The sequence below is a fragment of the Falco rusticolus genome, chromosome 4 (genome assembly GCF_015220075.1).
Source record: "Falco rusticolus isolate bFalRus1 chromosome 4, bFalRus1.pri, whole genome shotgun sequence".
Taxonomy (NCBI): domain Eukaryota; kingdom Metazoa; phylum Chordata; class Aves; order Falconiformes; family Falconidae; genus Falco; species Falco rusticolus.
This window is the reverse complement of record NC_051190.1, coordinates 11,018,037-11,030,062: the sequence shown is the minus strand read 5'-3', so window position 1 is coordinate 11,030,062 and position 12,026 is coordinate 11,018,037. Positions and strand designations below refer to the sequence as shown.

Sequence of the window (12,026 nt, the reverse complement as noted above, 5' to 3'; positions counted from 1 at the left end):
ACTTATCCACGAGAGGTGGTGGGCTCTTGGGCTTTGGGCAGAGGATCCACACACTGGAGTTGGAGATCATTAGGGGATGGACAGACCTGGGGTGTTTGTGTGTCCAAGTGGCGTCTTTAGAAGGGGATGCGAGTCAATGTCCAGAGTTAGCTCTCCACTCCCCTGGCATTAGTAGCTTCAGGTAGCCCTTTGCAGGCCTGTCCTTGTTGCCTGCCTAATTTCCAGTGAGGATTTTGTAAGCCGCTGTTCTGTGTTCCTCTCTGCCCTCCCCAAGCAATTTGTGGGCAGTTTCCTCTAGAAACTAATTAACTTATCGTCACTATACTGCTACCTGCCAGATCTACGCACTGTTTCAAATGAAACTAGCCAGGTCTCGCTGGTGTCTCCTTTTGGATGTTTAAAATCTCACAACCTGAGATAGCCACAGTTAAAATACTTTAAAATAGTTGGAGACAGTGCCTAAGTGCTCTTAAGGGATGGAGATACCACCAGAGTCCTTCTGGCTGCTCAGGACTGCAGCCTGGGAGGAACCTTCTCCAGCTTGGCAATCTTCTCTGCATCCTTCTTGCAATGCCAGGTCATGACTTCTGCACCTACAGATCTTTTACTCTGCAGAACAGCCTCTTTCTTGGTTTGTGCTTGGATAGTAAGCATTACAGGGTTTGTAATCATTATAGCATTATCAGCCAGCCCTGGCTGGTCTGGAGATGGAGGTCCTGAGCAGTCTAGTGTGTAGTAACAGTCTGTAGCCGCCTCTTTTCCCACTGTTGCATTTTCTGAATAAAGAGAACACAGCATAGATTAGTGTAAAGATGAATAAAATCATGATATCAACCATTTTGTTCTCACTTGGTGGGACGAATGTGTTCTTAACTAGGCTGTGTCAGGAATTCAGTGCCTGTGGTTTTTTTGGGGGGTTCAGCCCTTCCGAACTTTAAATAGAGATGAAAGAAGATTGCACTATAAAGGTGCATAATGAAGTTAGTGCCCTGTTTGTACTCTGTGTGTGCCTGGAGAATGCTAATTGGTATGTATAGAGCTTTTAAAATCTAAACTGGTCTGGTTATGCAGTTCTTATTGTCCGACTCTTCCTTTTCCACTACTGTTCTGGTTTTAACCAGTCTATAGTGAAGGCAGAATGCTCAACAAAGAGAAGGGCGTTCATGGCTACTTGTTTGATATTCTTAAATCCAGTTGTCCCCTTACTGAGAAAGGAAGGGCAGAGAAAGGAAGAAGCTTCTTGGATACAAGAAACAGGTTGGGGAGAGTTGGGGCAAACATCTGAAAACTAAAGTTAGCGGATACACAGAGATGTCTGGTGGCTTCTTGCTCTATTTAAAACAGCAATAACGAGACATGGAGTACTGAAGGAGATGGATTTCTCATCTCTGTTCCTTCCTTCTGGATGGATGTTCCGAGGCAGAAGTTTAGTTTGATCACTTGGAGGATGGTGAGAAAGAAGGTCTTTAGAGCCCAGCACACAACCAAAAGCTTCTAGTGCTGGAGGGAATTACAGAAAGAAAAACCTTTAATGCTTTTATGCTGATGTAAGCTATCGAGGAAATGGTGTGGCTGACCAAATCATTCTTCCTTCGTACCAAGTTGTTCACCTTGCCGTCAGTAACAACTATAAGCTAGAACAGTCTGGAGAATCAAAAAAGCTGCAAACCCAATTGTCAGTGAAATCCCCTCGCTTACTTTCTCCTTCACCCTTTTTGTGCTCTCATGTACTGTCCTTTTCTCAATGCATGAAGCCATTAAAGCTTTAAAAAAGAACAGGAATTTGCAGCCTCCAGAATATTCACATTTCTGACACAGAAATGGAAGGTGCTTGAAACTGTTTTCTAGAAGTAAATGAGCTGTCACTGGTCATGATGAAGATGTCTCCAGTGTACTTTTTCTAAAGTACAAAAAAGTAATGAAAATACTTTGTATTTTCAGTGTTGATTACAGGTTCTTTTTGTTCTTTTTAATCTCCTGTTTTCTGCTCTGGTTTCAGTGGGCCATTTATCAGTTTGCGGAGAGTAATGCTCAGACCTGGTTTTATGCTTTAAAAAAAAATGTTTTATTTCTATTTAAAACAGTATAATTTTAGATTAAATCTGGATAAGTTATTCTTTCAGTGTCTCTTTCCAGTGTTTAATAGTCAGAGCTCTTACTTTCTCTGTCTCAAAACTTTTATTTCCCGTCTCATTCTGGCACCACTTTGTTTGCTCCTGTATGTTTCTGTTCTGCTAGGCTATCCCCCTCCTTATTTTTTTTCCTACAGATATATTAAAACACAGAGTTACTTGCTCTCGAAATGTGTGTGATTGATTGATTGAGAGGGTGTTCAGATGACAGTAATTTCTGAGTTATCTTAAAAATGAGGGTGGCTTAACAGGCTGGACAGTATAGCTTGGTACCCCTGCTCAATGGGAAATCACAGAGATATTTTTCCTTGGAATTATACTATGGTTTACAGTGAATGCCAACACATGTAACACAAACTGGTTTTGCAAACAATATACGGTAGTGTAAGTACTGCTTAGATAGGTGGTGCGAGGTCGTTAGTTTGTTCTGTGAATTTCTTGGTATTAGCAGAAGTGTTACATGCTGGAGATGCACATACTTCACCTATGGTTATAAAGTGCTGTTTGCTTTTTTCCTGCAAACACAAAAGCCAAGTGGGAAGGGATATTTCATAAACTCGGTGCTATTGTGTCCTCTGGTCTAAGCCGTAAAACAAGAGTAACAGAGACATTCCCTTTGAACTTGAAATCCCTTTCTAAGCTGCTGATCTAACCCAAGTGAGAGGGGGAGACTATACCAGCCAGAAAATTTTTCTCTTCTGGGTATTTTTCCCTCCCCGCCCTTTTTTTTTTAAAGTCCTTAAGTGAGTTTGATGCTGCACCTCTGCCCATAAATTTAAAAAAATATTATCGTAATGTAGGTCAGTGAACTGAAACGCCACTGTACACCATGGGGGATTAAAGTCAGAGAGGCAGCCCTCTCCCACTCCTACTAGGTCATATGACAATATAAACAAGAAATGCAAGGAGCCTTCAGCTTTTTCTTGCCCTAATCCTTTGTTTATGCAGCACTTAAACTGACTTTTGGGGTCGTCTCTGTCTGGCATTAAAGCCCTAAAGCTTTTTGAAGTTTCCCTGAAGTTAATAAAATTAGTCTGCCCTCATTGCTAGGCCCCTTGCTGCTGCTTCAGAGCAGACTGCGTATCCCTTACTGTCTTTGCGGCATTTGGCTTTTTAAGTTAATAATATTTTATAACAAAAAAAAAAAGCGCTTGAGAGAAAAGCAGAAAGATCTCCCAAAAGACTTTTCAGCTAATAGGCAAAGTGATTGCCATTGTAGATGTTCTGAGAACTCAAAGGGGATTAACTCAAAATCCAGCGATTGGAGGTAAATTGCTGGTAAAGTAATTGGAAGTGTTGAGTTTCAGTTGGAGAGAACAACATGCATTTCTATGCCTTTTTACAAAGCAAGACTAAACCAAAAATTTAATTTTTCTTTTATTTTTCTAACATGGTTTTAAAGTTGAGAAAATGAGGTTTCCTTCGTAGCAATTTTCTCTCCTTCACCCTTTTATTTTACTGCAAAGACTGATCAGTTCTCTTAGTTCTTGTTACATCAGGCATTCGCTTGTTACTTGGTCGTCTTCAGGGTTGAATTGATGATAGGCTAACTGGGGGGGATGGAGGACACAGGATGGGATGTATAGTATTTAGTGTATGATACTGAGACTTTGGTTCATAAAAGTTTTATTCATAACAGCCATTCAGGGAAGTCATTGATCACTTATTATCTCAGCACCGTTAAAGCAGTTGTTTTTCTAATGGCCTATAGAGACGCCCAAGGAATAATGGTGATAGGGACAGAACACACTGATCAACTATAGGAGGGATTCTTATAACAAGTTGTCCTTTAGAGTGAAAGGAAGAGTGCAGCTGGAGCCCTCTGTTACTTTCCTAAGTTGTGTAGAAGAGCAAGACCCTAAAAAGCACATTTACTTAGAAAAGATGAGGGATTTTAAAATCAAAAGGTATTGAGTATGGCATACCTAAATACTAATAGTTTTTGTTGCTCTTAGAATCATCCATTTGTAGGTTGTTGTTACCGGTTTACTTGAAGGTACGTGCTTGTAACACTTGTTCATAAAAATCATTCTGTGTTTTTTCTGACAGTCTTCTGGGGAGGCTCTAAACTGAACCCTGCTAGCCTAGTATGATTACTCACCCTGTAATTCCATTTTTAATTAAGTTAAAGATAACTTTGAAGTGCTCTTGGAAAAATAAAATATGTTTGTGTTGTCTTTAAAGTTGTCTTCCTGTGCTATTTTGGGGGGATAACTACAAAAATAACAGATATATGGAAGATCCTCACTGGAGTCTAAGATACCATCTGTATTTCAAACACAGGAGTAAGAAGCATGTAGCCAGCGGTGGAGGAGAGGGGTGTTTGGTTTTGACATTCTTGTTTTAGGAATAAAAGATTTATAGGAAGAAGTAATATTTTCATTTCACCAGCTAATGCAACTGTAAAAATGAAGAAGGTTTTGAGAATGAACAGATTCTTTTTCTGCTGGTCTTCTATTTCAGACCTGAGGAACGGCAAGTGTGCCTGAAAGCTTATCTTCCCCTCTCTACCACCACCCATTATCAGTGGCTCTAGTAAAAGACATTATTCAGTTTGAAATTCAAGCTAGAGGTTACCAAGCAGTGATACCACCGTTAGTAGTTCACAAGCTATTTTGAGGCAGGGCTTGGTGAGGGGGTGGGAGAGGACAGACACACCAAAAAAACCCCCAGAACTCTGACCTTTTGGGAAAAGATGCCTGATGTTCAGGCAGCAAATGTTGTTGGGACATCAGAATACTTCTGCCTACAGCCTCGACTCTGCACCCAGCCGGGAGTGGAGCTGCCTGTGCTGTTGTCATCTCCCTGTGAAAGAAGGAAGAAGGGCTGTAGAAGGGTGAGATGCTGCCGGTGCTCTCTAATACCGCACAGCACTTTCAAGGCAGTTTATAGCTGAGCAAGTAAACCCCATTCAAAATAAAACAAAATTTAAATTTGTGGTGCTGGGTTTACTGCCATACTGAGATTGGCATTAAAATAGAGGCATGCGTGTGTAACAACATACCAAACAAAATGCTGGGGATTTGAGTCTGTGTATGCAATAGTGTTTATGGAGGAGGCTTCAGGGAAGGAGGATAGCTTAATAGAACAGAAATACTTTGAGTTATCATTTAAACTGAATAAAGGGGCATATTCAAAATTGGTTGTAAGTGTTTACCACTCTAAGTCACTTTGGTCTTTGAAACCCTTAGGTTTACTTAAAAATTGCTTCTAAGATACCAAGAGCAGCCACAACTTTTGCCACACACACCCCCACCCTTTAAAAAATTTAAGTAATATCCCTTATTTCTTCTGATAAATAAATGTTCTTGCTGTGGCTGCAAAGTAGAGTAACTCCAGGTGTTAGGTATATGAGGATATTCACACCTACAGGATTAGGCTCGCTTGACTGCACCTTATACTTTGTAATGCCTAAGGGAGGGTTGTTTATCTTGCCTTACCTGCTAACCTTGCTGCCTCTTGTTCCTGATAGCATAATTAAGAATTCAACTTGGAATGGTTCTTCCCACTGGGTTACAAACCTTGAAATTAAAATTGGATACAATGGTCATAAGGCTTTTAGTTTAACAAATCAATGTGTATGTGAAGGTAAGTATTTAAAAGGTTCTATTTAGAAATTCTGAGCAATTCTGTCATTTCTTTGGAAGTGTAGCTGTTGGAGTGCAGGTCTGGGGCTAAGAGACAGAATGTGATAATGTACTTAGCTGTAGGATAAGTAAAGGACTAAACTTTGCGAGCATAGGTACTTAAGTGACTTTCATGGAAAGGCTTTAAAGCAGAAACCAGATTTTAATTAACTGATCTTTACAGCATGTTCTAATGCAGGTTATGTTCTTCCTGTCTTATAAGAAAGGAGGTGAAAGCAGAAGTATGTTAATTCACAAAGTCTTCTATGGCTTTAGACACAAATTGTCTTAAACTCAGCAGTTTAGATGAGTTATGTAGAGTTTTGTTCATTTGGGGGTAAATGCTTTTCCAAGGACAGGGTGATAGGTCACCAAACTTTGTGTATCTCATAGGTACAATTTTTCTTGTCACTTTAGATTGTAGACTTATGAAGCCCTATTTCTTTTGCAGGTGATGGATGATTACAGTGTGATTGGTCGTTCGTTGTTTAAAAAGGAAACCAACATCCAGATTTTTGTGGGTCTAAAAGTCAAACTATCTACAGGAGAAGATGGAATAATAGATGGTGGTTTTGGACAAAGTGGCAAATTTAAAATCAGAATTCCAGGTAGGTGCATATCAGCTAACAAATACGAACCAATGTCAACTGTAGAGAATCCTTCCATACTGCCAGTCTGAATGTTACCAGTAGTCTCCTGAAGTTTTGAAATCTGCTCATAACCAGTTGGACCACTGGTTATTTGGTAGATTGTACCTCTTCTAATTAAATGATGGTGGCTTACATTGTGATACTGAATGACCTGAAGCCACATCTCCTGTGTCAATAAACTCAGGTCTCAAAAGGATTTCTTGTTAAGTGTCAGTAATGTATGAATCGTGCTCTGCTCAGAAAGATTTGTGGAAATCTCTCTTTTCTTAATATACATATGATTTGCACCAGAGCCCTTCTGAACAAATAAAGGAAAGAAAATCTGCAATCATTTTTACCTGTAGCTACTTATTAAATTTAGTATAGTGGATGCAAGTTCCTTAAATTGGCTCTGTTCTACATGTTATTACCTAGCTTGCCTTCAAGCAAAAACTGCTTGATAAATGAGTTTTTTTGAGATCTTGAGGGTTTTTTATTGCTTGTGTCTCCTGGTTTTATGATACTATATATTACTGTATATTTCATCCTTAGTGAATTACAGCAAGGATTTATGCCTCCTTAGGTTAGAGCATGGGGAATGATGGGTGCTAGAATTTATAAGTGTCACTGCTGGGTTTTTTTCCTCCTCCTTTTAAGATAGGAAAGTTGTTCTTAGCCCTTTCAAAAGGCAATAATAGATCCTGCATTTAACTCAGATTTTGGGATAAGATTTTAGTGATACTAGGAGTACTTTTGTATTTCTGTAGTGTCTTCAGCCCATTTGTCATGAGTTAATCCTCCGCCCTTTTTAGGGAGATGAGTGAGATTACTTCTGTTGTACAAGTGAAGAAAGCATGATGTTCTATGACAGCAAACAATCACATAGTGACTGATCTACAGAGAAAACTGAAGTTTGAGTTCTTGCTGAGGATGGACTGTTTTCCATTTAACTTAAGGCTTGATGCAACTGCACTAATTTTGACCCTCAGCAAATTTCCTTTCTTCTTCCTGTCACAAGATAAGAATTCCTGACTAGACAAAAAACCTTCTGTATTCTGTCCTAGCAGTAATTCCAGTTTTGTCACCAAATGCTAGATTTTGCAGATAGGTCTGAGAGCAACACAGGGCATACATGGAGAAAGAAGTCGCACCAGATAAATGTATGTTTTGCATTTTCTAGTATAAAAAAGAATTTGTGTTCACTGAGATAGGTACTTTTAGGTAAGTGGTGAAATGATGTGTAAATAACCTTAGTGCTGAGAAGAGTTTAAGTTGAAAATCAAGGTAGCTTGCTTAAAAATGTAGTGTTAGTAGCTTTTCTCTCCCAGAGGCAAAAATGTGAAAGAACAACAGGAGGATGGCATCTACATTTCCATTCCTACGTTTTGGGTGGAGGGAATGATTCTTCATTGGACAGGGAAAAGCCTGATAAGGAGTCTTTTTTTACCATTGTGGATGCAGGCAGGAGCTATAATTGCAAAGCAACAGTCACATTAAGAAAATCATACACAGATTCAGAAAATTGCTTTTTGCTCTGTATATGGAGTTAGCGGGAAGAAATGATACCTTTCACCAAGGTGTTCATTTCTAATCTTGGTTACACTCTTCTGATGTTTAACAGCAGACCATGGAACAGAGGGCCCTTTATAGTTTGTTCTTTCAATGAGAAGAATACGTAGCAGAATACTAGAATGTAATATCTCTAAGGCAGGCAGAATAATACAACTCAGTTTGCTTTGCTTTAGACTGGGTCAAACTCGGGTACCCTTGTTGTCTCAAAAGAGGAGGCAATAAGCTAAACTAGCTCAAGATAAGTGTCAAACTGTGTAGCTAGCAGGGGAATGAACCTCAGAATTTGGAAGGACCTAAAATGCTGCATCTCCGAGAGTTGCAGAGATTTGTGTGTAGGGGGAGGGCTATTGCTGTGATGCTGTTTAAGTCAACTGCAGTTCACATTCCTTTGTTGGATCAGTGTTGCTTTTTTAATGTGTCTGCATCCTGTTTGTGGGGTTTTGCTTTTTTAAAAAAAAAAAAAAGATACAACCAATCATACTATTTTCTCCCTTCCCCCCATTCTTCAGCCTCCTCCTCTCATATAGTCTCTCTTACAAATTTCTTTTGTGAAGAGCTCTTTTTAATTTTTCTGAAGTTATTTCCCTACGATTCCTTCACAAATCTAGCAGGGAGTGGGAGGAAAGGGAAGGAAACATACAAGTCGAAAGCTGCCTTGGACTGCCCCAGCCTGGCAGTCAGTCTGTCCTCTGGTATCTAAAACCAACCTTAACCTCTGGAATTGAACAGCTTGTTTGGATAGTTAACCTGATGGTAGCTGGGGCTGGTTTTTGAAAGAAACCTCTATGCAGCAATAAAAACCAGGTAGATGTATCAGAGGCTTGTATCCTGACCACTTCAAGTGATAGCAGACCATGGCACGGTGCAGAGTGTTACATGGTCCCGCTGGTGCCAGCAGCTTCCAGCACCGTGCAAGCAAGTGTTGGGCTCCCCAAGTGTTGTTCCATAGTCGCTTGGAAATGGCTTGTGTTTGCCTATAGATCACAGCCAGGGAACATTGTCTTACGTTGTCTGTGGGCTGAAACTTGGCAAACCTCACAACTGGGAATGGTAGAACGTGGATCTGTTTCTTATTCTGGCACTGCTTGTGTGCAGCACTAAGTCAGATACTTCTCTGCTCTTCTGCTCTGTGAAATGAGGATAATTACTATCCATTCTGGAAAAAAATAATATCTCTGATTTAGATTTATTCCAGGCTTGGAGCATTAATATTTCTTGAAAAGGCTTAATTATCTTTCTTTAGAGTACAAAAAACACATCTAGAGTACAGCATGTGATTGGAAGTTACTCAGTCACTGAAAGATGTCAGCAGTTTGGAAGAAATTCAGGGAAGAGCAGCAAGAATGCTGGAGAGGCTGAAGGGATTGATTTATGAGGGAAAGAAGATGAAAAGAAATGCATGAAACTTGGCTAAATGATGTCTGAGTGGGAGATATGATTATCTGCAAGTATTTGAAGAACATAATGGAGAAGAATCCCTTAGGGTGGTCCAAGGAGGTAGAAATAAAGCTAATAACATGAAATAAAGCAAAGCGTACTTTGGCTATTGAGAGATGTTATTTAGCAGAGGTTTCTTGCACTGCCAGATCATCTTTGCAGAGGAAGATGATGTAGATCCATTTTGAGAATACTCATGTTTAGTTTGCCTGGATGTTTGCTAGTGCCTGTCAGGGTAAAACAGGCAGGCAGCAGGGTGATGGAAATAGAACGACAATATATTTTTCATCTCATTTCTCATTTTGTGTTCAGGCAGGCTTTTATTGCTTCAATGACAAAGTATCGCCTACTTTCTAGACTGTTTGCAGCAGCATCTACTTTAAAAAAATGTCTTCACTGGCAGATCTGCTATTATGTAGGCCTGGGTTGTGGAGCTATTTGTGTTTTAACTGAGAAAAAAGTTTCAAGGCATGTTAATTGACAGGATGATGTTTCCAGACTGGTCGTATGATCAAATACATAAAAAGGAGGACATAATGTCTAAACTCACAAGAGAGTTTTGCTTAGTTTAACAGGCTGCTTAAAAAACAAACAGGATTTGAAAGGCGATTTAAACTACACTGCTTTGTAAGTTATGCTAGTGTGTGTGTCTGAGGGAGAGAGCTACTGATGAAGTGCTTCTTGCTGAGGTGGGTGATGTGTGGCAGCTGTTTTAGTTGTAAATGGGAACACTGCATTGTATAGTTAAAGGTGAGTGAGTGAAAAGTATTGTTCACCTTTGAAATGATGAACAAGTTTGGGGAGGCAGGAACTCTTATGTTTAAGTGTCTTATTCTAAAGAAGACAAGAGCTAACAATGATAGTCTTTGGAGTTGCACCTAGGAATGTCATGCCAGTTGATAAGAAATTCAGAGGCAAGTTCAGTGAATAGTTTGAATAACTTAGTGCTAATTGTGGATTTTGTTTAACTGTCTCTCACCCAAGAATTGACCTTGTAAAACTCTGCCTGGTTTGCAAAATCATGTTCTGTTGATGTGTCTCATGACATCTTTTAAAAGATTGACTCTAGATATGCTCATTTCATTGGTTTTGACATGTTGCATTTATCTTGTGCTTGATTATTGTAAAATGTAGTAACTTTTAAAATCTAATTGGAGCATATGTGATCTCTCAGGCATAGTTCACTTGCTGTCGCTTTACTGTCTTGTTGCTAGTGAAGTGTTCATCCTTTCTGAGGCACTGTGGTGTGTTTGACTGCAATTCTTTTCTTCTTCTTCTGACTCAGTCCAGCAGAAATTGCTGTGTGTGAATGAAAAGCTAGCTTATTTCTTAATGTGAAAGCTGTGCATATCTAAACACTCATAACAGCTGAACTCATTTCTGAATTGAGCAAACTTAAATGTAATAAAAGGCATGCTTTCCATAAGAAGAGATATAAGTTAGAATATTAGAATACAAGCTTCTTTTTACTTTGCTGTTCTTTTTACCTGTGCAGGATAGCGGTGGTTTTAAGCTTCTTGCAACAGGTGAAGGCAAACTTATTTCTGACCTTGTCTTTTGCTGCCAGTAACTTTTTGCCTTGCATTTATAAAGGTTTATTGCGTATGAGAGCAAGTCTGTTTTCACTGTTTCCACTGCTTGTCGTGGTAGAGGGGTTGAATAAAAAAAACTCTGTTCTGAAGAATAGCACAGATAACGGTCCCTAATTCAGGGAATGCCTCTGGGATCCTACAGTGTTGGTGTAAGATGACATAAGGTGGTAAGAATTAACCGATGTGCCTTATTCTTGAGAATCCCTCCTGTTCTTATGTCTGAAATTAAGGGTGGAAATACTGAATATGTTTTTCCCTTAGTGTATTGTGGAGATGGTGTGTCTTTGGTGGTTTTATATTTTGCCATATACTTTTTTTATTGGATGGGATCCCACGCTGGCTTGCACAGTGGTTAATGGCATAGTGGGAAAGCTTTGATGTTAAGAGCTGTAGGTGGATAGCACTGCTCTGCATAATTTCAATTCCAGTTAAAAATTACGGGTTTCAAAGTAGGATTCAAATCAGTTTATTTTTTAGCACTCTAAGGATGTTGAATCAAGGTTAAATAGTATGAGGGAAATGAGTTTTGCAAAGATGGAAAAATGCAACAGTAAAATTATGTGTGTACCACGTTGTTTTCTGTAACTTCCCTCTTCAGAAATACCTTAATTGTGTTATTTTCTAATTTTTTTTATTATTGTTATTATTCAAAAGGTGTCACTTCTTTCAGGTAGCTCTCAACACACCAGTGTAGCTGGTATTTGTGGAATATTAGTTACAGCGTTTTTTAAACAACTGTAGGAGACAAGCTTTAAATAGTTGATATTAGACAAATGTCGTACTCCCAGCTTTGTAATTTGGAGGGCGGTCCTTACTGACATCAGGAATGGGGCAGGGTAAACCTTTTCATTGCACTGAGAATAATTAAACGTCCTGTCACTAAGCAGTGTACTTTTTTTTTGTGGGAGATCTTGACATTTGGAATTCTCGCTTGTGTTGTGTTAAAATAGGATAATCTTCTTCTCTTAGGCCAAATGAAATTTAGGCACATTTAATGTCCATGTTTGCCCAGCCTGGCTCCTCTTTTAATAAAAGAGA

The 12,026-nt window shown here is 39.3% G+C and overlaps 1 protein-coding gene across 3 annotated transcripts in view; it reads left to right on the top strand.

Annotated features, from left to right (window-relative positions):
- Nucleotides 1-12,026, top strand: part of EEFSEC (eukaryotic elongation factor, selenocysteine-tRNA specific) — a 128,735-nt gene that overhangs the window by 80,884 nt on the left and 35,825 nt on the right. For all 3 annotated transcript variants that reach the window (XM_037385176.1, XM_037385177.1, XM_037385178.1), the window contains exon 6: nt 6,210-6,366. In XM_037385176.1, the coding sequence (XP_037241073.1) occupies nt 6,210-6,366 (157 nt within the window). The remainder of the gene's footprint in view (nt 1-6,209; nt 6,367-12,026) is intronic.